We start from the raw sequence: 25,628 nt of genomic DNA, 5'->3' as shown, positions 1-25,628 counted from the left end.
GAAGTGTGATAATGACTGTGATACGGTTTTATTGACAATCTAGGAACTGCATATGTGAATTAGCTATAGTTTTCTGATGCAACACTTCAAATGGTGACATTTATGTTTGGGTTTTACGTCGCCCCTTTTTAAATAAAGCCAAAGTTCAAGTTCAGTCAGAAAAAGCAGCTCATGCGTTTTTTGTTTTTCTTTTTAAATTGAGTTTCATAATGATTAGAATAGGTTTGTGATTACATGTTTGCTTTCATCTAAAAATGACTAAATTGCCAACAAGCACAGATAAAGGTCAATGCAAAGCCTGACACAAAACCAAGAAATCCATTTAATTTCTCTTTTTATGTCTTTGACCTTTATTTAACCAGGAATCCCACTGAGATTCAACATTTCTGTCGTCTTTTTTTTTTTTTTTTTTTTTTTTTTTATAAACTTCTCACCAAGATAATGCAGCAGCTTGACTTCAACAAGAAGCCAAGAAAAACCTTGCCAAGTACATGTTATGTTTGTTTTCTCCCCTGGTTTCTTTATGATTGAGCTTTTCCCAACTTCAGAGCAACCAGCAATTTCATCCCCCTCTCAGCCAAACAGACGGAGAGTGACTAATGTGACCCCCAGCACCTTATCAGCTGAGCTCTTACTTTGGAGTCCAAAAGGTCACTACATCTCCTCCCTGACTGGGGATCTCGGTTGACTTTTATAAAGAGCCACCTCCGGTATTGTGAAAGCTTTCGGGGTAATCAGCCAGGACTGGTTGAAGAGAAGATAAAAAAAAAACAAAAAAACTGGTCTTTATTTCGACTAATCCTTGAACAAAAACTCAAAAATGGAGTTTGTTTCCCCGCTGCTCTGTGTGCACCCTGAACCCACCATCGAATTAGTTGCAACCCATCTGCCTCGTCTGCCTCCCTTCCTCCTCCTCAGCCACCACAAATAGAAAGTGCCCCAGACACATTACTATTCCTACAACATAATTCAATGCAGGTAAAACTCAGTGCACAGGCTTGATATGTCAGTGTAATAACGGCTTCATATTCCCCCCCCCGCCCCCCCCTCCTCCTGCATCTCTGCAGCCGCTGTGCCCTGCTCAAATCAATAACCCCGCAGACTTTCCGTCTGATGGAAACAACGCGTTTTCAGCGACGAACAGTGAGAAATATCGCTAAGGACAAATTATTTTTGCACGTCTGGACTTGGCTCCAGAATCTCTGGCTGTGGAGTGGGGAGTGGAGGAGGAGGGGGGGGGGGGGAGTTGGAGGGAAACGAGTTGTTAGGCTGCGCAGGAGCATTTCTCCCATCCTGGGAAGAGAGAGAGAGAGAGAGAAAGAGAGAGAGAGAGAGAGAAAGAGAGAGAGAGATATGCAGGAATTGATACAGAGCCACAGCGAGGGATGCACTGGCCGAAAGTGAGGCGGAAAGTCCGGATTCCCTCCCCCCTCATGTCTTCCACTTTATAACATATTTTTAAATAATAATAATAATAATAATAATAATAATAATAATAATAATAAAAACACGAATTAGTAAAGTGACTCTTCATAGCCTTTGTTGACATCAACTCTTTTTTTTAGGTTTAAATGACTGTTTTTATAACTTACTGCAACTCAAGAAGCAATTTTTGCACTTATTTTTTCGGGGGGTTGGGGGGTGTCGTTTAAATCATCGGTCTGTCTGTCTGCATCCTGTCAGGGGAATCCGGGATGCCCGACAGAAGAAGAAGAAGAGGAGGAAGACAAGTCCTGTGGATTCAGCCGTGACTTCCCGACTCTGGATATTGGAGAGCTATTTTCACCCCGCTCTTTATGAAACCCCCATCAACTTTTCATTTCGTGGATCTATTCGGGAGATTGCGCGACGGTGTAGTTCAAAGCGCTCTTGTGTCTGACTCAACGATGCGCTCCGCTGGGAAATGCTGCGTGTTTCTCCTCCTGCTCAAAAGTGTCCTGACGGACCCGGGAGCCTCCAACCAAGGTGAGTGGTGCCGCGCAACGACAGCGCACTCAGAGCGAGGCAAGAAAGCAGATGTAGCCATTTAAAGTAATTCAAGACTTTTGAACTTACACGTCAAAATAGAAGTAGAGTACAGTTTGTTGATCCAGCTCGATCACGAATCGGGACTCTTGTCTCGCAACAAAGCATGGTGTGCCGCAGAAATACAAATATCTGCACCGCGATGATGAAACACGTGCTTTGCTATTATTAAATGCAATGTTTGCCTAATTTTGGTGTAACTCAATTTTATTTTATGTTTTTTTTCTTTTTGTATTTTCCGGAAACAAACAAACAAACAAACAAAGCAATTACAGTCTCAGAACACAAAACAGACCAGAATAATGTAAAAAGCACTGATACATTATCAGGAGAATCAAATCAGACGTTTCTCCTTCACCTCCACAGTCTGAGAGCAGTAAACATCCCCACTGCAATAGGGGCCACTGAATGCTACAGTAGATGTAAGCCTCTGGCAAACTCTGTCAGCTGGTGCTGTGGATGTGCATCTGTCTTCCTCCTGATGAGTTCATACAGAGTATAAAAAAAATATCAGAGCTTTCTCCCAGTCTGGAGAGGATTGCTCATACATGGAGACACACCATGTGACTTTTTTTTTTTTTTACTTCATTATGTTTGCCTACTTTTGACAAAATTCACTTGAGCAATCTCTCACTCGCCTCCCCTGCCGTCTACTGGATATAGCTTGTGCAGCTGCATATGTATGAGAAACACAGGACATGATAATGTTATCTCTCCTCAGCCGCAGCGTCACACGGGCAAAAAAAAAAGAAGTTGCCGTAATGTAATCTGTTCATCTTCCACTTTGCACATTTGCTAGGGTGAGTTTAACATTCCTCCTTTGAATGCCTAATGTTTAGGACACACATTTTCCAAGACGACATGAGCCTTCTCACTACAGCCAAATGTCAAAGTCTCTTTTACTCTGTTTTTTTTTCTTCTTGTTCTTGTTCTTGTGAGTGTGTGTGTGTGTGTGTCTGTTTTCCCACCAGGACGCCTGTCTGCCGGTGACAGGTTGGAAGAAGAGTGGGTACACTCAAGGGGAAACTTGAAGAAGAAAAAAAAATGACAACGTGAGATGTTTAAAATGAAGTGAGAAAGAGTCAATACGTGCCACTTAGCTTTGTAATGAATGCGATTTCCTCCTTGTGATTTGAGGAGTTGAGGGAGGAGAATCATTTGTTTTTATATAACCGGTTATTTATAGGTGGTTTAGATTTTTGAGGTCAGGAACGTTTTAGGTGGTTTTACCGTGTATTATATAAATGTTGAACCTGAAACTGTCTTCGTAATAATACTAGCATACACTTCAAGGTCGTGATGGGATATTTGAAAACACACTCATTTCTGGAGTTTATGTTATTATGTCAAACCAGTATAAATAGGTCACACATCCCTTTGCTTCTGCACTTTTGACTTTTGAAACTTTGGCTTTAAAAAGCGTGATCTAACGCAGCATATTCTGGTTAAAAAGTTTGTGTTTTCATTAATCAAGTCTCCGTAACACCGAAGCACAAAAAAGCATATTTTTTTTGTTTTATAGTTATGCAACAGATCCATTAAGCATTTACGTACTGGTCTGCTCAAGTCACCTACCTGTTCTAAGGGCTTATCGCCGTGTTTTTGCATTGTACTGCAAATGGACTCCTAAAAAGCATTTTGTCAGCGGGAATGGTTCTGAGTGTCTTTGTGTTTAAACGACGTTGTCTAAAAGCCCAAGGCTCTGGCCTTAAACACGGGTAGACCTCATCGTTATTCATAAATGTTGACCTATAGTTCATTTCCCCTCCACAGCACGCCACACATTTCGGTGTAAGATAAAAAAAAAAAAAAGGCAGCATAGCCACAACACACGTTTTGATGCATTTTTATTTTGATAACGACAAAAGACTTACAGCATATTACAGCTAAGACGCTCAGCCTTTCAGTCATTCTCTTTTACATTTGTAGAACAACGCTGCAGTCATCTCTAATTCATTTTTACGTGATAATAATTTGCATCTTCTGTTTCTAAAGGTTAGAATTTTATTCATGGATTTCCCCTATTTCTGATCGTTTGGGTTTATGAGGCAGAAAATAGGCATCTGTGGTGACTCTGAAAGGCTCCTGAAGGACCCGGTGTCTTGAAATTCACACCTTTTAAACTTTTTCACATTTTATCAGAACACTTCACTTTATTTTATTGAGATTGTACGTGAAAGACCAACAAAGAACTGTAAATAGCGCTGTCTATGTTTGGTCCACTGTTGAGTTAATCCTTTGTAGAATCACCTTTTCCTTATAGGTTCAGTTCTTTTGGGGTTTTTCTCTGCCAGGCTAGCATTTTAACGAACACAAATCTTAGTCTTTTATAGCACAGTTTCAGTCAAACTGGATGAAGAATTCAGGTCTAGACCTTGACTGTCTTATTTTATCTCATAGTTATGTTGTTATCTGAAGCCTTCAATCGTTGCTCTGACTTTATGTTAAAGGTTCATATCTTACTGTCTTTCATAAACTTAAACACTCAATATATTTTCTCTTCCAAGATTACAACACAGACCAACTTAGTTGTCTCTGCTGCAAGTGATTGGCATGATGCTGCCACTACCATGCTTCACTGACTGAATAGAGCTGATGCTTAGTGTTTCTTTACCTCTATGGTATTTGGCGTGAATCTCGTGAAACTTTTCTACTCGAGCAGCTTTAACCACTCCGGTTCTGTTCCAGTCCATCCCGACCGGATTCATTACTAACCTCAGGGCTAGGACATGTCGAAACGAAGCGTGCTCTTGATTGACAGTAAACTCCATTTGATAACTGACCCTTGATTTATGTCCCTGCAAACTCCAAACAACATTTCAGCCACTGCATTGCATTGGCGGACATGCCATCTGCCGTCAGAGAGCTGCTCAGTGTGGAGGAGCGTAATTATGAGTTTAATCTTAAGCAGCGCCAGGAACAAATGCGTCAACTTTTGCAGCAGAATGACTGTGATTTCAAGGCCCTGCCTCTCTGTGAACAACAGGCGAAGCGAGGAACTGTGCAGCTCCGGCCAACTTTCTGTCAGATTTATAATTTTGCGCCTACCAGTGAAACTCAGGAACTACATAATATTAGTTTGGTGTGACTATTCTTTGGAATTTTCTTTGAAATAAAGTTCATTTATGAATATTGGTTTACGTCTTTTGACATAATCAAAGGTTGGCATGTTGAAAAAAAATCAAGTGCCACAGCATGGATGCATTTCAATTTAGAGAAAAAATAATCAGCTAATCTGAATTGCTTTCATTATGTTTGAGCCATCACTGAACTTCTTTTAGGCAAATTGAGAATGCTTAGCTTGCTCAGTGTTGCTGCTAAGATCATCAACGAATAGATCAAAAAACTCCTGCGTGATCACGACTCGCCCACATTACACGCCCTCAGTAGTGAGGAACAGTATATGACGGAGATGCTCACAACTGGGACCAAACCAGACATTAACTGGTTAGAGTGAGATTTGACAATGGGGAAGCAACTTTAATCTGACAAGTTCCCATTTTCCCACATTTGATGTGTTCCCTTACATGGCCGTTGTCATGGTTTCCCGCTCAGCGTTGGCTCACTTCCTGCCTCTCTTCTGTAAAGGTCATATTTATGAACTGCATGGCTGATAGTTGTCCTGCCATCAGATTCTCCCACCTGAGCTTTAGATCCATGCAGCTCAACCAGTTACCACTGGTCTCTTGATGTCTTTAATTAATGCTGAATCTGTCAGTTTGGGTGGACAATCGTGCATAAGTAGGTTTACAAATATCACATTTGTCTCACTCATATATTTACATATATGTCATATGTCTCACTAATCAAATATGTCTTTGATTAGTGAGATAATCAAAGATTTGCATACTGTTTGAACATCTAAACCTGCTTTAAACTTAAATTGTTTAAGTCAGAGCTTCATTTCTGACCTGTGTGTGTGCTTGGTGTGCTCTTTGGGCTTGATGATGCCACATGTTCTCCAACAATAGAGTGTAATTAACCCTTTCATGCATAGTGGTCACTACAGTGGACAGCTATCTAAAAGCCATTTTCTTGTGCTTCTTGTGGAATTTTATGTTATAAATGCACACAGACCACTGAAGTGGACACTAATGCATCATAAAATACACTATCAACTACTGGCCATCTCCTGCAAATGCAAGAAATTATTTTTGTTAAATCCAATATGGCCGACAGACAAAAAAGCATGCCAACCAACCCGGTCCCTCCTTCTACTGTAGGCGACTCTTGCAGGTAAAAAAAAAAAGTGACATCAGATAACCGCTAAGCAACAATAGTACTGATGCATTTTTCAAATAACAGCTTTGTATTTAGAGAAAATTACAATTGATCACCGAAAAAAATATTTTTTTTCAAAATTTATTTTCGTACTTTTTTTAATGCCTTAAGAAATAAAAAAAATAAAAAACGGGAAAAACTTCTGACACAAAGGATCATAATTCATGCATGAAAGGGTTACGTTAGACACAGGTGGATTATATAGATCAGTTAGGTGACTTCTGACAGATTTTATTAAGGGGTTTCAGAGTAAAATGGCTGAAGACTCCACAATTTTCACATTTTTATTTTGCTTCAAAATTGAGGTCTAAATCAAATTCCAATGATTTAGACCTCATGTTCCAACATGGAGATCTCTGTTCCAACATGCCAATATGTGACGTGCAGGAATGTGAATACTTCTGCAAGTCGCTGTGCACAGGTTAACTGACTAAAAGGTATTGCCTGTCCACTTAAATCCAACTGAAGACCAAAGAGGGAACCCACAAACTGATGCATAAGTCAAAAAGTTTCCAGGTCCTTAGGTTGTCTCTTAATAGTGTGACCCACTTCACATGTGAACTTTTCCTTCAGGCTCGGCCTGTGGCTCGGTGTTCAGCCGCTACGCTTCAGTTAGTTTTAACACCTCAAAAATAAAACCATCAATGTGTATAAAGTCTCTCCTTACAGCTTGTGGTTAGAGGTGTGATGCTGTAAACACTGCAGATATGTTCTTCATCGCTGATTTGGTGGAAAGTGTTTTCTTTTAATAAGCATTGTGTTAATCAGTCAGAAAATAAAATGATGAGGGAATTTTGAAATGAAGAAGCTTTCATTTTAATATGTCATCCAGGCACACGTTGCATATTTAATAGATGTAATGAACCCTAGTTTTTTTGTTTAAAAAAAGGTGGATATTTTCAAAACATTACCTTTGTCTTGACTTGTGACTTTTCAGGTTCCCCTTGCTGCTTTTGCCTTTTTGCTATTTCAGTTGGTGTCTAAAGTCTGCCCTTAAAAACTGTGCTTAAGCTGAGAAAGTAAATAGTATTTTATAAAGTTATAAGAAAAGACTAAATCTGGTTACGTATCTGGAGACTGCTGAGGTTAAAACATGCTCTCCAAACTCATTATCATATAGTTTTTGATCGACTACTTCCAGCAGAGTCACACAGCTGCAGAACAGCAAATAAAACACAGATCAAATTATTTTAACTTGTTTTACTTAAAAAAGTTGTTTAGTAAATATCAAATGCATGAGATGCTGTGGTTGCCTGTTGTTTTTGTTTTAATTGTGTAAAGCGATGTGTTAAAGGAATTTTTTTTATTTATCACTTCCTGTCAGCTGTTTTAAAAAAAGCTTTTTCTTATAAACTCATGAAGCTTAGCTCATTTTAAATGCACATGTAATATTTCATAATTTAACCACTTACTACCAGACTTTACTTATTACAAAAACTAATTGTGTTTTTTCTTTGTTTTTTTTGTTGATCACATCCTAAATTATGTTGACACATAATTGAATATAGCACCAGCAAAACACAAATATAAAAATTTAGTATGCAAATGAATCAAGTGGTGATGTAATAATTGTGTGCACTAAATGGTGGTAAAGTTTTGCGTACGTGTATGTGTAGAATGTACATCAGGAATCATTATTCATGCCACCTTGTTGGTTTAAATACAAATACAAGACAATCATCTATAAGGGATTAAACAAATTTTGCTAACCTTCCTGGCTCTGTTCCTTAGGTGGATCTCACCTGCATGAGGTCGATTCTTTATGAGGATACAACATATACTTTAAATAAGTCTACTGGAAAACAACGTGAAGAAAGACAGCGTTAATTTTGAAAGTAATGTGGTCAGACGCAAAATGTTTTATGGTCATGTTCTGTTCACTACCAGCTGTAAAAATTAGGAAGAATAAACGTGAAGCCAATCAGAATCAGTCTGCCCAATGCCCAAAGTCACTTTGTGATTTATTAGCAGTAACAGACACTGGGTGATAATTTACAGGCAGGTAGAGGCGATGTACTAAAATATGTGGCCATTGACAAACTACCACCAAATTTAAACATCCAGTGAATCAGGAAATATTTTGGATTTAACCCACAAGCTCACACTGGACATCCCAGTGTTTGCTATACCACTGTTTGCAAAACACTCAGTAAAACTCTGAAGAGAGAGCAGCAGGAACTTATTCGCCCAGATAAAATACTCAGACGAAACTAATGTGACTCTTGAAAACAGTAGCTGCTGCATTTGTGTGTGTGTCTGTGGGCACTTGAAAAAGTCTGTGCATTACATAAACCTCTTCAGGCTCGCTTCATTGTTTCTTGGCTCCTTAGATGTTTTCTGTATTAAATAATTTTCTGACTGCATTGCTGTGCAAGCATAATGATATATATTTGAGTAGGGAAAGGATGTGCAAAGAGAATAAGTGGAAAAATGTTGCACTGTCAAACATGTCATGGGACATTGCTCCTGATTATGAAAGATTGTTCTAATTTGGTCAAGAAATCAATATGATTGTGTCTTGCTGTCTGTCTCTCCCTCCCCTGTTTCTCTTTTTGTCCTTTCAACATAGGGAAGGAAGTCTTATTATTATTCACTCCTTAATTACCAGCAGGGAATTCAGGCTAAGTGAAGTCTCTGTAAATACTAAAGTGGTTAATTTAGTCTCTCACTGCGTTTATCTTCTCTGGTTATCTAGGCGGCTCTTAAAACGGCCCGGCCCCCATTAAGGAATCTGGGTTCGCCAAAAGTCTGTGGTGCAGACCGGAACGACGGGTCATCTGAAGATGTGACTCTTTGGTCTATAATGTCGACCACTGAAGTGGGACATACTTTATTGATAGAGATTGTAATTAACTGGCTGTGGGGAGACAAAGGAAATTGCACATTCATCACATCAAATTGGCTCAGGGGGCTTATAGCATGGGCCCGATAATGGTTCTCCCCATGCCTGAGCCGTGACCGGAGTGCAGACAGCTACGGGCGTTATGTTTGTATGTACGCCATGCCGTTTTGGATTCAGGAGAACAGACGCTAGTGAGCATGTTCACGCGAATAAACACCAGCAGGCATTAATACTGAGATCAGACTCTGCCGTTTGTGCCTTTTTGAAATGATCAGCGTGTCAGATTAGCTTTGAGAGGCATGAATTATTGGCATGACTGTACGGTGGCTAATGATGCCACCCCAGAGCACCGACTGATGTTCGTGTTTGTGATCGCAGCGTCATGAATAAAAGCAAGATACAAGGTAAGCCTGTAGCTGTGGGGCTTTAATATGCACTCGCAGCAGGTAAAGGCGCGCCCACAGGTGTGATTTAATGGATTAATTTTCCCAACTGGCGGGTAATACTGTTACACAGATTTGTTAGATGCTGAACAAAGCCAATCTCCTTTTTTTAAAATTATTATCATAGCACACTACACCTAATAGTTCTGCTATGGGTTATCAATGAAATCAATTAAAAAAAAAGTCAGATATCATTAATAAGCTTCCCTTTTTTTTTAACTTCAAGCGTAAAATTTTGGTCATCTTTTTTGTTTTCCTCTTATCAGAATCACTAGTGTAATTGGATTATGTTGCAGGAACACGCTGCTTTTTGTTCATTCTCAAGTTTGACACGTTTTTCTGCCTCTTCCATCTCATGAAACAATGTACAGTCAAACTTTGACATGAGTTTTATTTATTATCAAATGTTCTAATCTAATCTGTTCAACAGTCCTTGCCTAGTATCTTGATTATGGTATATAAATAATCTATTAATTTATAGTTTATCATCTATTAAGTGCTTAATTTATATATTTTTTCCTTGCTCTGTTGTACCAAAGTCTTTGCATTCTTCTATCTGTTGTAATTAATGTAGCTTAATTAGCTACTTAATGTAGCTAATTAAGCTACATTAAGTTGTATCTTAATTAGAATTAAGCTACAACTTGGTGTTTACGTTGTAATTAGAAAGAGGTTTTGCATGTGTTTTAAAGATTCACGTGAATATCTGGCAGGTCTATAGAAGGTTTGGATATTTGACAGTAACTATAGTTGGTTAAAACTGTCTTTTTGTAAAACATTCAAAGCTTTGCAGCATGGATTTAGCTTTTTTTCAGGGTACCTTTGTTTACTAAAAAGAGATGTTTGTTTGATTAGCTTGTGAGTGTAAATTTGTTAATCCATCTCTTAATCCAGTAACACTTTGACTCAAACTCTCAGTGGCACTTCATGATAAAAAAACACATAACAGAAACACATTATCTTCCAAGAAAAAAACTACTCTGCATCTGTACTTTGTTGATTAGGACAGATTATGCCAAATCCTGACAGAAATTGTGACTTGTTCACATGTGTTTATGTCTTTTGTTAGTGTTTAATGTAGCAAGAAGAGCAACTTTCTTTTTCCCACCTTGTGTAAAACAAAAGATTGGACTAGAGGTACTTTACTTGTTACAAATGACAGCTGTTAAATATCGCTCTGTGACAGAACCAAACTTCTGTTCACTGTGTGAAAGCTGCCACTCGTCAACACGCTGGAGATCTAGTTTTTAAAAGCACAGCTCTTCCTGCTGAGGTGAGGACTGGCTTAATACAAGTGCATAACCCCAGAATGTCAACCTGAGCAGATTTTAGACACAAACTAATCACTTCTCTTCACTACCAGAAAAGGCTGTAAAAGGGTTGTGTTTATTTTCATGTTATTTCCAATTGCTTCCATTTTTCACAGTGGAAACCTCTGTACTTTCTTGATTTGACTTTTTATTGTCTCTCTAATGCTTCTGTCTTTCCCCATTATTTCTGTATTGTTTGTTTATGATAAAATGCTGCAAAAAAACAAAACAAAACAGTGCTTGACCTCTGAAAAGGAAAGTACTAATTTTCTAAGCTTCAGCCAGAAAGAGGATAGATCTGTGTTAGAGTTGTCCTGGACTTCCTTGAAAGCTGTTATTTCATAGGTGGTTGAATCTGTTAAGAGCTTTGCAGCTTATGTAAGCTTCTCATTGACAGCTTGATAACTACTGTGTGCTCTCTTCCTCTTTTGTCACCTTCATTCCTCCTCTTTCTTAAATTCACTGTACAACCTCTCCTGCACTTACTCCATTCTCCTTTACTTGGCCCACTGTTGTTGTTCTTCTGCTCCACCAACACGTCTCCTCCATTTTGCATTGCATTTCTCCCCTCACCTCCCTCACCTCTTTTCTGTCTACAGTGGTTTTACTGGACACCACAACAGTACTGGGAGAACTGGATTGGAAGACGTTTCCAGTTAATGGGGTGAGTGAAGTTACCTCCTAGAGTCTGTCTGTCTGTCTGTCTGTCTGTCTGTCTGTCTGTCTGTCTGTCTGTCTGTCTGTCTGTCTGTCTGTCTATCTGTCTATCTATCTATCTATCTATCTATCTATCTATCTATCTATCTATCTATCTATCTATCTATCTATCTATCTATCTATCTATCTATCTATCTATCTATCTATCTATCTATCTATCTATCTATCTATCTATCTATCTATCTATCTATCTATCTATCTATCTATCTATCTATCTATCTGGATTGAACAAGACAAAATCTTTAAAAATATAAAGATAATACTGCAAGCAAGATTAGTACTGAACATGCCAACATTTATTTAATCTCTGTCTAGTGAAGCTTGATTCAAACCAGATGTTCAAGTTTATCAGTAATTATGTGCTAGAGCAAAACATGAGATAATGTTCCTCAGATGAAATGTTTTAAAGCCGTTATTTAAAAAAAAAGAAGAAGTATTTTCTACTTTAAATTATCTGGAGGTCTTGAATGGTGTTCTAGGTACAATATCATTGTCACCTTTATATTAGGAATCTACGTTTCTCTATTCATTCTTCTATTAGGGTCTCAAGATTGTCATTTCCACATGCCAAAAGAGACAATGTTCTTAACGCTAAACGTAGCTGTTGTTGTACGTCAGAGAAAATGTGTGTCACATTATCACTGACACGTTGTGGTGGTGCCTTTTCTCCTCTAAACATGGTGATTACACTGAGATTGAAAAGGTTAAATTCTGATCTCATCTGACCCAGGCTATATTTTTCCTGTATTTTACAGGCTTGTCCAAAGGTTTTGTCACAAACGTTTAACATAAACTTCTAAATTTTTTTTCTTCAACAGTGGAGTTTTGTGGAGTGAGTGGGTACTGAGACCTCTGTGGCTGACTGGAAATGTTTTTCCAATTGACCTGGTCATAGCAGTCCTCACTGAAACATTAAAACACTAGAAATAAATCTGTAACATATTCCATCTTGAGATGGATCATGGATTGTGTGATACCTTGATAACTGGAACACCTTGATATACATCGCAAATTCTAAATGCTGTCCTCTAAATCCTGACACAATGAGCTTTTCCTTGCTTTATGCCATTTTGCCGTTTCTTTTCTTTGCTGTCCACTTTGTCCATATATGGATTTCTTCTCCTTCTTCTTCATGACAGTAGATGCACCATGAGTTAGTGTGTCACCTACTTTATGGCACAACAACAACAACAACTATCTTTATCCCCGCTAACACTGGCGCTAAACGGTGACTGTAAGGCTGTTCTTTTAAAATGGAAACATAGCTTATCTTTGTTAAATAGACTATATACCATGCTGGTGTTTGGTATCTGGGCCCTGACCTTTTCAGCATAAGTGAACACGAAGCACAGGACAGCAGGGAGTGAAGAGTAACAGCACTAATTTCCCCCGAGGGAAAGGCAGACTCAGAATCTGGGATGGATGTGGGGCTTTTGAATTTCTTTGTGAACCGCGAGCAGAGAGAGCAGCAGTCGCACACGAGCTTTCAGTTCAGGTGTGTCGCAGATTCCATGTTATAAATGTAGCGGTGTTGTGTTATTTCTTGCCTGACTTGAAGAAGTCCCAAGCGAGGTGTCCGCAGATATTAAGTGCTTTATTAAAATCGGTGTGCTCCTTTTCTTCCTCTTGTGCCTTAGTTGGGACATGCTCTGCCTGGGGCTTTGGGGTTTTCATGCCTCCCCACCGAGCCTTTCATATTTTTAGGCGACAGTGGGAGTATAAGAGCAGGTGATGGCTTGTGTGTGTGTATTTCTATAAACTTCGGTGTTTACCTGAATGTCCGCAATGTGCTGAGCGCAGCACAAAAAACGGCAGCCTGCTCCCCTGTCATCCTCTCTTTTGAAGTTGATGCTACTGTCCATGGAGTTGATGTGCTTTGTGAAGTTTTCTGCTTCTTGGGTTTTGATTTTGACCCGGCTGTCATCCTGTATCTGCACCACTAGCTGGTTGTTGTTTCCTTAGAGAACTGCACTTTGTTTCCGCTTTCCCCCAAAGTAGAGGGCGGTGGCATAAAAAAATTGTTGGTTAAAGCATATTTTGTATTTGTGTAAACAGCATGTGCTTGAAAATGTATTAGGCAGAGAAACAAAAGTAAGTAGATGCCATAGAAATCTTAATTATAGCCAGGTGTTTGTTGTTGAGAGCATGCTAATTAGTCAGGTGATTGCAGTTTTATTTAAAACTCATTTAAACAAAGCTTGATTTTCCAAAAGATACTTTTTGCCCCATGATCTAGAACACCTGCAGCACTAATTAGGGGTGTAATTTTACATGCTTTCATTCCAAAAAAAAAAAAAATCTTCCTGTGTTTGGTCTGCACAAGTAGAGCGTGGTTTTATATGTGAAAACATTCAGAATGTTTATGTGTGGAACTAAAGGCACAATCCAACATTCTGTAGTGCAACTTTAAAAAGTGACACCAAACCAGAACAGAGCTCTCTCTGTTCTATAGAATGTAGTGCAACATAGTTGTAGTGATGTAGGGATGTAGTGCAACTATTAGCAGAGGTTAGCTGTCACTAACCCCCTCTAATACAGAATGTTATAGTTTCTCATGCAATTACAGATAAAAAATGTGGAAAGTCAAAACATAGAGCACCTCATCATACATATTTTTCAACAGCAATAATATATTTTGGCTCACTCTGCACTTTTTCACATGAAACGGCATCCAGCTGAATGCAAACTTCACTGGTAATGTCCAGATTCAGCTGCCTGCAGTGTTCACACAGTCCATAATGCTGGACAGCATACGAGGCAACGACACATAGGTCCCTTTGTCCAGAAGAGAATCCCCAACAATGAATCATTACTTTAAAACCAAAGAACATGCCTAACTGGTTATTGTGTACAATTTTAAAGATGCAAGTGTAATGTTTTCTAAATATGTGGATATACTTTCTTTCAAAGCATAGACTCTTAGCAGCTACGTCACCTAATCACATTGCTGCGGCGCCATGACACAGAGTGATTAAATGGTCTGTGATCATAAAAGCAATATTTACAAAAATTGTAAAACATAGCATGTTTGTTGATTTGATCAAATTTCCAACTTTACCTGAATTCACACCATATCATTTATACCACTAAATCATAAAATACTGTTTTCCCCTCATACCAGAACAGACATAAACGTATACAAAGCTCTAGATGTTTACCTTTTCTTGTACATTGTAGGCTACATGATGATGAGGTAGAGTTAATTATCTTACCTCGTGAAAAGTGTTCAAGTGGGCACTGAGGGCTGCCAGTCCTTTTGATTGATGGCTGCTAACAATCATATTATTTCCTCACCAAAAGATTTCTGATAAAGTTAAAGGTTTTTTTTTGTATATATTGTGCACAATTGCACCATTGTCCAATTGTGCAGCTGAATGCACAGCGCCCTATTATAATTTCTACAGTGAAATAAAGTTAATAAAAGCAGTATTAGCCCACCAACAAGTTTTACAGAAGTTAATGCACATATAGGTTGTTTTGACTTCCATTGTGGAGAAGTGGGCCGTTTTCTGGAGATTGACATCATGTGCAAAGGGTCAATAACTATAATTGTTGACAGATTTGCCTGAAGGGTTAACCACAACAAGTTAACTTTATTCTATGTTAATATTTGTCTGTGTAGTGATGAGGCTCTTTGGAGACAGACTACTTGATAAGATAAAAATCCAGTTTTAGTTTGAGATAACAGACAATTTGGAGCCATGTTTTTGGCTTTACAAACTCTTCCAAAAGAAAGAACACTTTTTGTTTGAGGTGGCTGATAACAAACTAAGTTGAATTTGTTATGTGGTCATTTTTGTAGCACTAAAACAATTAAATGCCCTCAAGAAAATAGCCTATTTTTTCTCCTGAAAACATCTGAAATACAGAAGGATTAAGCATGTGCAGATAAAAAAATAATAGTAATACTTTAAGCTTTAGATTAGAACATGTAAGACAGTATAAAACCACCCACGTATTTTCTATATTTACCTATTCCCAACGGTTTTCTGATCGGAGTGGTGCTAATCTAATGTGGTCAGACGGAAAAGATGTGGAGCAGACACTGGACAAACTACATGACCTCTACAGACAGGGCGACATGCTGGCATATGGGACATAACTCACAAACATACTCTGTATTTGAACAAAGCATCTCTTTGCTACAAGGAAACAGAAAATAAAACCGGTAAAAATCCAACATAAACGACTAAGAGAACACAAAAAATGTCTGAAATCATGTGAGATTAAGCTAAGCGCTTCTTTTAGGTACAGCAAGTCTAGCAAACATCTCTCTTTGTTGTGAACTATAAAGATAAATTGTTGCTTTAGATATAAGTAAAAAATGTTAAATCAGGCTTAAAAAGCAAAGCAAACACATCCTGTAAATATTCTCACGTGTATGTTTGCTTTTATAGAAACTATGACAATGTTAATATGTTGTACAAGCGTAACTGGAAGAGCTAGTAAAATATCCAGAGATTAAACTAATTTGATTGTATCATATTATAATAAGCCTAAAGGGAAAGAGAAAAAAAAAAACTGTGAAGTTCATTCTTACAAATATTTCACCTGGGACTGAGAAACCATAGCAACAGCAGCGATTTATTTATTTAAAAAAAATTTTTTTTATGACAATCTGTATAGTCTTAACACAAAGTAATGTTTGTGAGAGTTTTGGGGCAAATGTTGGCACTTCTAATCTTTTATTAAAAGTTGAATAAATCAATTAAGCAAAACCAATAAACACAAACATGTTTTGTAGAGCTTTTAAAAGTGAAACACCTCTATGGACGAATCTACTTGTTTCTCTGTAAACAGACTTTATTGCAGTGGGGACCAACAAGAGCATTAAGTGATTGAAGAAAAGCACAGCACGATGCCACCCAGATTCATATCGAATCAATAATTCATCAAAACTACAGAGATTTAATGATATTTCCATAACAACTACTCTCTTTCTTCCCTTTAGTCTGACGAAGACAAATTGCTTTGTTTTAATCAAAACCTCAAACCTCTGCAACGGGATGAGAGCCCCCACCTTTGTTGCTCAAGCAACGCAGCATGTCCGCATTATTGGTTGGATGGTGTGTGTGTGTGTGTGTGTGTGTGTGTGTGTGTGTGTGTGTGTGTGTGTGTGTGTGTGTGTGTGTGTGTGTGTGTGTGTGCATGTGCGTGTCTCAACATCTAATTGTCTTAATATGAAATATTTAAACCCTTACAGGAATGTTGCCAAAAATGTTGCACTTTTCCCGTTTCCTTTTTTCCCCCCCTTCTTGTTGATGTTGTCTTTGATGATGTTGTGTTAAAGAGCAACAACAGCAGATTAAAATATTTCACAATACCGTTAATCTGAGAATGAGTGATGATGACTGTGGACATGTTTTATCTTAACGCAAAACATTTTAGCGTTCTGCTGCAGTGACGTGCAGACAGATCTGCGGTGGTAGATTAGGGGTTTGTGCCACTGAGTATTTATATGGGAACACACAAAAAACATGAATCCAGACACACCTTGAGGACTTAATTCTTGCTAGATTCATTGTTTGCGCGTGGTTTTTATATTCTGGTTTCTGTGATTGACAAGAGACAAACAAAAACGTCTGATCATCTGTGAGTACGAACACAACTTTATCAACAGCCTCGACTTAAAACCTGACTGTAAACCTACAGTCGTTTTGTTGCATAGCGTCACTGAACACATGGGTCTCCCTCATGTCTGATGTGGTTCTTAGCAGTGTCCTCAGGAATCTGTGAGACAAAGTTTGCATCTGAACTTTAATAACTTTAGACAGAATAAATTCAGTGGCTGTCAAAGGCACCTGTCAGGAACTGAGAATATAGACCTTATGCTTCTGGGAAACACGATAAAAGAAAAAAAAATGTATTTATAGGAATGTCTGAACATCTCTGCACAACGATGTGGCTTTGCACATCAAGAAGTCAAGGAGAGAATCTGAAGGAAAGTTATTGAGGAGGTGATAGAAGGCAGGGCGTGTGTGGTACCTAAGATGTTAAGTGCCCTTTCTGGAGTCCTGGTCTTAACATTAGGATTTATAGTATGCACACAGTGTGCTGTTTGTCATGCCCTGTTTGATCCTCGTCTGGTTGGTTTAGTTATTGTCTTTTTTCTGCCAGTCCATGTTAATATTAAAATTGACAAAACAGAAGCAAATAAGTTTTATACATGAACAAATCTAGGTTTATGAGTTCAACGAGCAAGACTGAGAAATGCATAAGCTTTTCAAAAGCATCACTTGGCATGGTCACGACATAACGCAATCTGTAGTTCTTTGTATAGGTATGACAGATAGGCAAAAAATCAAGTGTTCGAAAAAAACCCGATAAGCTTTGTTCCCAAGGACTTTTGTCTCAAGGTTGTTCATCTTATACAGAAATTGAAAAACTAAAAAAAACCCTGAAAAATGCAAAGTTATGATGGAAACTGAGCTGCATTACAAAACAGCTTCCCCTATTTTCAACTTTTTGAACCCTTAAGTTTTTTTTTTTTTATTCTCTGACACTTATGTGCTTTGACTAACTGTTGTATTATTTTCCACCCTCCTTCGAAAAATGAATGCAAACAATAAAATTAATTGCTATGCTGCAAGCATGAATAAATCTAGTATGGTCTTGAAAATATTTCAAATGAATAAGCACAAGCAGGGGTATAGAAAGCATCTTACGGTAGTTTTGTGTTTATTTCCATGTTTTGTGATGGAACAATCACAAGTTAAGTTTCGGTGTTTCATCACATTACTAATGCAAAGTAACCCGTAGGAATGAAAGTCTCAAAATATTGTATTGAACCGTCCTATTCCAACATTATTACGAGCGTCTGTATATGAATTTGTTCTTCTCTCGCACTTAAAATCCGTGTTGCTGTCTGCTGAGCTTGTTACTAATAGTCAAAGCGATTAGTAAGCGCAGATCTGATTGCTTCTTAGAGTCTGAGCTGCAGCTCATCTTTCACACTCATCGCATTTGTTTTTTCTGCTCTGAACCATGTTTCATCCCAGGGGTACATTTTCAAAGGCTGGGAAAAAATGCAGTGACAAATCACCATTTTTGCTTTTTTGTATGCACCATGGAACTCTAATTTACTTAATGCTGATCATATGCAAAACAATTCTTTTTAGATTCTCAGTTTTCTTTTCAAGTTCTCCAAAGGAGGACACTGAAATGAGAGAATAGGCTCCGCTCACATAAAACGTGGGAGCTGTGCAATGAGGCACGGTTCGGCTTTATTATTTGTATATGAAACCTAATTTTATTCAGTAAATGCATCATGTTAAAAAAAATAATAATGTTTTTTTAATATGAAATATGAAAGTAGACAGAGTAAAGCAGAAATAATGAAAAATCTATGACTGGATGGATTGGTACAAATTGTTACAGACTGATAAAATGTCAGGCTTCAATCAATCATCATCAGATAGTTTTTGTTAGCTGAATTCTTGCTTGTGAGCAAATTGAAAGCTAAAGTAACAACCACTAACATGACACCAACACTTTCAATGCCTGCAATCTAATCATATCTCTAACACTTTCAATTATTTGTAATCAGGACAAATTGCTCAGTTTTAACCCGAGTTTTATGGAATTCCCTTTTGGTTACTGTCACTCCTCTCCCAAAGAAACTTGTTAAAAAAGTTTGGTATTTTTGAACTTCTGGTGACTTTATTTTCATGCAACAGTGGTAAATCAGAAGATGATAAAGAATGCTCCAATTAGTTAATACAAACTGTTCCTGTATTGTTTGTATATTGTACATTTTGATTATTTCCTAAACCTTATTAAGACCTTTTGTATTTTAAACTGCCAATATAAAATATGACAATTTTAGATTTTGAATTTCTGAAGTAACTTTTGTTTCTCATTACGTTTTGTTTAAGACACTGCTGAAAATAAATGTAACCATAACAGGTCCAAGTCAATTTGTCTCCATATTTTGCATTGTAGAGTTCCACCTTTGTCCCTAAGAACCAGTGATTCTTGAGAATAGGGACGAAACAGGTCCTATGGATGAAACACAAAATTTGAATAAAATATATACAAAATATAATTTTTTTCAAATATCTAACTAAACTAACCTGGGTCATGTGAGCACAACAATGTATATTTTCCTGGTGTTTGCTGAATATTTTTTTATTTTAAACATTGTAGTCGGTGGCTGGTGTCTTTAAAATCTCTTGTCCTGAAGCAGAACTCAATACATTATAATAGTTTAAAACAATTAAAGAAATACTAAAATTATATATTATGACAATTAAGTATAAGTAGTCATATAAATAATTATAAAAGTATCAATAAATTGAATTAAAAATCATTTTTAGATATTTTCCAACTCTATTGAAATTAGTCCCTAGTTTTTGTCAACACTGTCAGACATGAAAAGAATGTAAAAAAATCAGGCATTATTGGGGGGCACCAGAACTTCTGAGGACCCCATGACCACTTCCCTTCTCTTCCTTTACTAAGAGGGCTAGGCAGCTCTGGTTAGCTTATGTTATTCTTTAGTTTTTTCTTCTTTTGATTCCTAAGTTTTTTGTCACAACCATGATGTGTCAACACCATAACTGACAATTTACAAAACTTTGATGAAATTTTGTGAAATAAAAGCTTAATTTTAGTTTACTGTAAAGATTTCATGGACCTGATGAACTACAACATGGCCTCCTTCAGAATAGCATCATATAAATTGAGGTAGTTTGGTATTTTGTCAACTCTGTCAGATGTCAACTCCATCAGAGTTTTTGTGACTCAGTAAAATTGTTGACAAATCTCACTTAAATGTGCAGTTAATTAATTTTAATATATTTTACATAAATTGCTTTACTTCACGTATCAAGTTTTTCTTTTTACTCATTAGTTTGACACCACCTTCAGTTCTGTGTCAACTCCGTCATGCAGTGTCAACTCTGTCAGATGGACTTTTTGTTGTTTTTTGTTTTAAATAATATATTTTTTTGTTTCTTGAGAAGCATTTGTCTGTAAAAATTAGTAAAACATCACTAATAGGGTCATTAAAAAATTATTTATATGTATTTTTGTCAGATGGTGATGACAAAGTTCTGGGTCAGGTCGATTAAAAATGTAATTTAAAAAAAAAATGTTGCAACCGGGAGCCTGCACCTTAGCATCTTTACATTTCCAAAACATTATTTGTCATATTTGCTTACATAAGGTTGAGAAACAATTAAAAAAAATATGGGAAAATTAAAACCCATTTTGTCCCTATTCTCAAGAATCACTTTTTGAAAATGTTAACAAACCCTCTTACAGAGCAAAATGACAAAACTGCAAAAGTATCGACACAAAGACCAGATTCCTTCTAAAACAGCTTACATCCCTGTCGGCATCAGATTGTTTAGTGAGGGGGAAAAAAGTTGAGTTAAACACATTTGATGCATTTTTAATGGCTTGAATTAATGAATTGTATATAAAGGGTATATTCATACAGAAAAAGTGTGTGCATGCTTCACAACACTGCAAAAGCAAACATACTTTGCTTTAAGTCAACACCACAAAGAACTGCACATAATTACAGTCTAACAAGTTTACTAAACATTATTAAGGAACAGGAACAGCATTGTTAGATGACCAGAGGACCAAGTGAAAGAGAAAATGAGTGTGATTGATTAATCATTTGGCCTGGGGGTGTCACATAGAGATAATTTACATAGCTTAATTAATATAAGATTAATTGCTTTTGGCGCACTCCAGTCAAGGTTAAAGTGTTATTCAATAATTCATAATTGAGAACACTCTACCTCAGTTGTTTAAATTTCCTGTTTGATTCTCAGAGACTTCGTGCTCAGCTTTAAATATTGTCTTCTAATTTATTTTGGGGCTATGATCAACTGATAGTAGTCAGTGATGTTTTAAATTTTACCTGAGGTACTCTGAATGTATCTTTTATGGCTTACTGTATTTTTAATACTTTTCTCTCTTACATCCATGATTGGCTGAATGCTTGATCACTGAAATTTAAAGGAAATAGAGTTAATTTATTATGTGAAAATATGTACATGTTTTTTTAAGAGGCTGCTGTTTTGATTAGGGAAAATTTGCTGGGCATAAATACCCATAAATTCTGGTATTTCTTTTATATAGAATATATTGTGAATACATCCTTATCGTTCATGACAGCACAGTATAAGATCTGATCATTGTAATTTTCATTTTGATGAAAGAAGGTTTAGTCAGTCAGAGGGAAAACTAACTTATTTATATGTTATGGAGGGCAGACTGAATGGGATGAGTGAGAAATTAAGGAATTGATCAAATTCTTCCATATTTTGAAAGCTTGTAATGAAGCCCTAAAACTCATCTGACAACATGACTAAAACCATCTTGGAGAAACTTTTCTCCAGCTTTTATGTAAAATACCTTACGTTGTAGTTACAAAACCACATTTTACAATTTTATTTATGTAAATTTATTCTATATATATATATATATATATATATATATATATATATATATATATATATATATATAAAATGTGTGTGTGTGTGTGTGTGTGTGTGTGTGTGTGTGTGTGTGTGTGTGTGTGTTGGTGCAGCAGGAACATTCTCATCATGCTGATTCTTTTTTTCAAAGGCTTAAAGGTACGGTAAATAAAATGCTTCACAACTTCAGGGTTGGGATAGTGGATGGTTGAGCTGCCTCCAAACAGATCATGAGTTTATAACATGTCCAACACAGAAACCAGTACTCCCTCCGCAGGTTAATTTGAGTCACAAATTAATCTAATTAACCGTACCAGTTGATCTGTGGAAGGACACCGACTGAATTTGCCCTGAGAAAAATGTTGCAGTGTAGATTTTACTCTGTAGGCAGTAGAAGAAAACAAATGCGTGGCAATGTTTGATTTTTAATTGAAAACTTTAGCTAAACTGATTCATACTCTCTCAACTGTCATGATTTTCTTTATATATTTAAAAAAGTTATGCTGAAAGTTTAAGAAGACTCGCAAGTTGAGCATTGCATTAGCTGTTTATATTTTTCCGTTTTGTCTGATCCTTGTCTGCAGTGGGATGCCATCACAGAAATGGATGAACAGAACAGACCCATTCACACCTTTCAGGTTTGCCACGTGATGGAGCCAAACCAGAACAACTGGTTGCGGTCCGGATGGATCCAGCGACAAGCTGCTCAGCGGGTCTGGACCGCATTGCTACACTAGACATTTAATCCCTGGAGGGAATTTACTTTTTGACATCTTGTTCAAGTAAAATGATGGGCAAATTTTAGAATGAGCAAATGTTGCTCTTGAACGAGTGCTGCATCCAAATAAGTAGGGGCAAGGATATTATTTTAGACTTTCGAGTGCTTCCTATTTGTTTTTGCACATTTGCAAAATTAAATAATTGTCTCCCGAGATGTTTGCACAGTTAATTATTGCACAGTTTATGCCAACATTCTAAATGCAGCCAATTAAACAGTAGAGTTTCAGAAGCCAAGTCTGTTCTTGAGCCAAAGCAGACATGTTTACCCAAACTAAAATGATGAAAAATATGCTCCCAAAAATGTATTATTTTTTTCTGTTTCTGCTACGTTTCTACTCAGGTATATGTAGAGCTGCGTTTCACGCTAAGAGACTGTAACTCCATCCCCTGGGTGTCTGGCACGTGTAAGGAAACCTTCAACCTCTTTTACCTGCAGACGGATGAACTGCTTCCTGGAGGAACGCGGTTTCGCCCTACTGACTATGCCAAGGTTAGCTGATCAACGATGTTATGTTTCTACGGTACTCCGCTGTCACATCTGAAAACTAAGCACAAAGTATGTGTTGTTGGGTTTAAGGTGGACACTATTGCAGCAGACGAAAGCTTCACACAGACAGATCTTGGAGATCGTGTACTTCGTCTCAATACAGAGGTCAGGGAGGTGGGGCCCGTGACGAAGAAGGGCTTCTACTTAGCATTTCAAGACGTAGGGGCTTGTATTGCCCTTGTCTCTGTCAAGGTCTGTTGAACTGGACTGTGTGACACATATTTGCATAAGTGACTCTCATCGAATTCTCCAATGATTGTCAAATCCCTCTCAAAAATTCAATTTGTGCCGTTTTGCTTAAGGTGTTCTACAAACGCTGCCCATCAACTTTAAGAAACCTGGCAGCATTTCCTGACACCGTGCCACACATGGACTCGTCTTCCCTAGTGGAAGTGAGAGGAACCTGTGTGGAGAACGCAGAGGAAAGAGACACACCCAAACTTTACTGTGGCGCCGACGGAGACTGGCTTGTCCCATTGGGTCGATGCATCTGCAGCATCGGCCACGAGGAGACGGACGACCACTGCCGAGGTGAGGAGCTGCATTTTTGTGCTCTTGTGAATGCGTTTGTGCTCATTTTAGAGCAGTTCACTTTTTAAACAGTATGCAAAACTGCAAACTGAAGAAAACTAATGAGAGAGGGAAGCTTTACGTCACACTATCAGGTCCCCAGAGTCCTTTTGGAAATTGGGAGACGTGGGAGCTCATGGTCTCCCTTCTCATCTGAGATTATGCACCCTTCCTTGTGTGTCCAAATGTCTGTTCATTTCATTTTTCATCATCTTCCTTCCTTTCTTGTCCACTTTGTTTCCTCTTCATTTCCCCCCTTTGTTATAATTGTCCTTCAGTTGCTCCCTGATGAGTCAAACTCTCACACTTTTCCTACAGGAGATAAACCCTACGACACATACACCGTTACTTTTAGCAGAAATCGGTCAGAATTTGATGTACACACAGACGTTCGCACGTAAAAAGCGGCGATGAGCACCGCAACGTTTCAGCAAACGGCTTTTTAGGGTGCTTGTTCTCTAATGAGTACCCTCAGCATCACCTGGAAGTAGCGCATTGTGAACCGAACACATTAATGAAAAGTTAAAGAAACCATTTGCTTGTTCCAGATAGTCTTTTGGCCTGGTTTCTCATTTCGACTGTGCAGCCGGACTGGGAGCTAGCTGGCTAATTGCCTTCATTTGTTAGTTTCACAGATAATTTAGCTTGCACCTAGTCTTTTCTAAAACTCCCCCAACCCCCTCTTTCATCCCTGCCTGGCTCTTGTAATTAAGGCAGCAGCTAAATTGAGCCACACTGCGTGATTACAATTACAGTGCCCTCCCTGTTTCTTACTGCATTTCTGCAGACTTACAGCAGTCTCGGCTGGCTGGGGTGAAATTCATGTTGTACCCCTGTGGAGATGTAGTTGCTCAGGGTCTTGCAGCTCAAACACTCATTAGTAGCTGATATGTAGGACAGTCTGTAATATCTTCTTTATTTGCTCCTCGGGTGTAATTTTTCTTCTTATCTTCGTCTCTTTTATCTGCTTTTTATTTATCTTTTCACTCGCTTTCACACTCAATCATACCAAGTTAAACAATGCTGAAGTCTGTCAGGAGAGATTACCAATGAGACCGCGGCTTAGGAGCAGCCGTCTCATGATGTCTCCTACGTCCCAAATCTACGCTGCCCCTGTTCGCACTCTTTTGCTGACAGTGGTGGCTTCTCCTGATAGTTCAGTAGTTGCAACACCCTAGGCTGTCTTGGCAGCCACTATATGGCAGTAAATTGTGCAGTTGTGACCCACTTAGCACTGTGAAAACAATGTGACAGATACCTCAGGCAATTGCTAAAGTGTTGTCAGTATCCACTGCAAAGCTGACTTATGTTTATAGTGATAAACTGTATTTTCCAAAAAAATATTATTTACTTTTTTGCACCAGATGGATGAAACAGCAAAAATAAACTGTCGGTTTTCATTAAAACCATAGTTGGTTGATTTAAGTTTAATAAATTAAACTGCTGGTGTCATTCCAACAACTTTCAGATGTTTCCCTTCTCCTACATACTTGCATTAAATGCCTCACTAGCACGTAGTTAAGCTGTACAGAGCTCAGCTAATGAGCCAATATCGGAGCCAGATGTGCTGAAGCAGAGAGACATCTTGATTATCCTTTTCCACGGCCTCTGCTCTACCTGGCTCCGTCCTACCCGGCCTGCTTAGCGAGCTCATTAGTTTTGCTGTTACAGTCCCTGCTC

At 37.9% G+C, this 25,628-nt stretch overlaps 1 protein-coding gene across 1 annotated transcript in view; it reads left to right on the top strand.

The window, feature by feature from the left end:
* Positions 1 to 1,322: 1,322 nt before the first annotated feature.
* LOC103461943 (ephrin type-A receptor 6-like) overlaps positions 1,323 to 25,628 on the top strand; it is a 54,065-nt gene continuing 29,759 nt past the window's right edge. Inside the window, exons 1-6 of the mRNA XM_008404351.3 lie at positions 1,323 to 1,965; positions 11,501 to 11,565; positions 22,636 to 22,764; positions 23,172 to 23,321; positions 23,409 to 23,570; positions 23,681 to 23,909. Coding sequence (XP_008402573.1) covers positions 1,797 to 1,965; positions 11,501 to 11,565; positions 22,636 to 22,764; positions 23,172 to 23,321; positions 23,409 to 23,570; positions 23,681 to 23,909 — 904 coding nt within the window. The 5' untranslated portion in view covers positions 1,323 to 1,796. The remainder of the gene's footprint in view (positions 1,966 to 11,500; positions 11,566 to 22,635; positions 22,765 to 23,171; positions 23,322 to 23,408; positions 23,571 to 23,680; positions 23,910 to 25,628) is intronic.

Source organism: Poecilia reticulata, chromosome 3 (genome assembly GCF_904066995.2).
Source record: "Poecilia reticulata chromosome 3, P_reticulata-male-v2, whole genome shotgun sequence".
NCBI lineage: Eukaryota > Metazoa > Chordata > Actinopteri > Cyprinodontiformes > Poeciliidae > Poecilia > Poecilia reticulata.
Note: the sequence above shows the minus strand (reverse complement) of the source record. Positions and strands in the feature narration are given on the sequence as shown.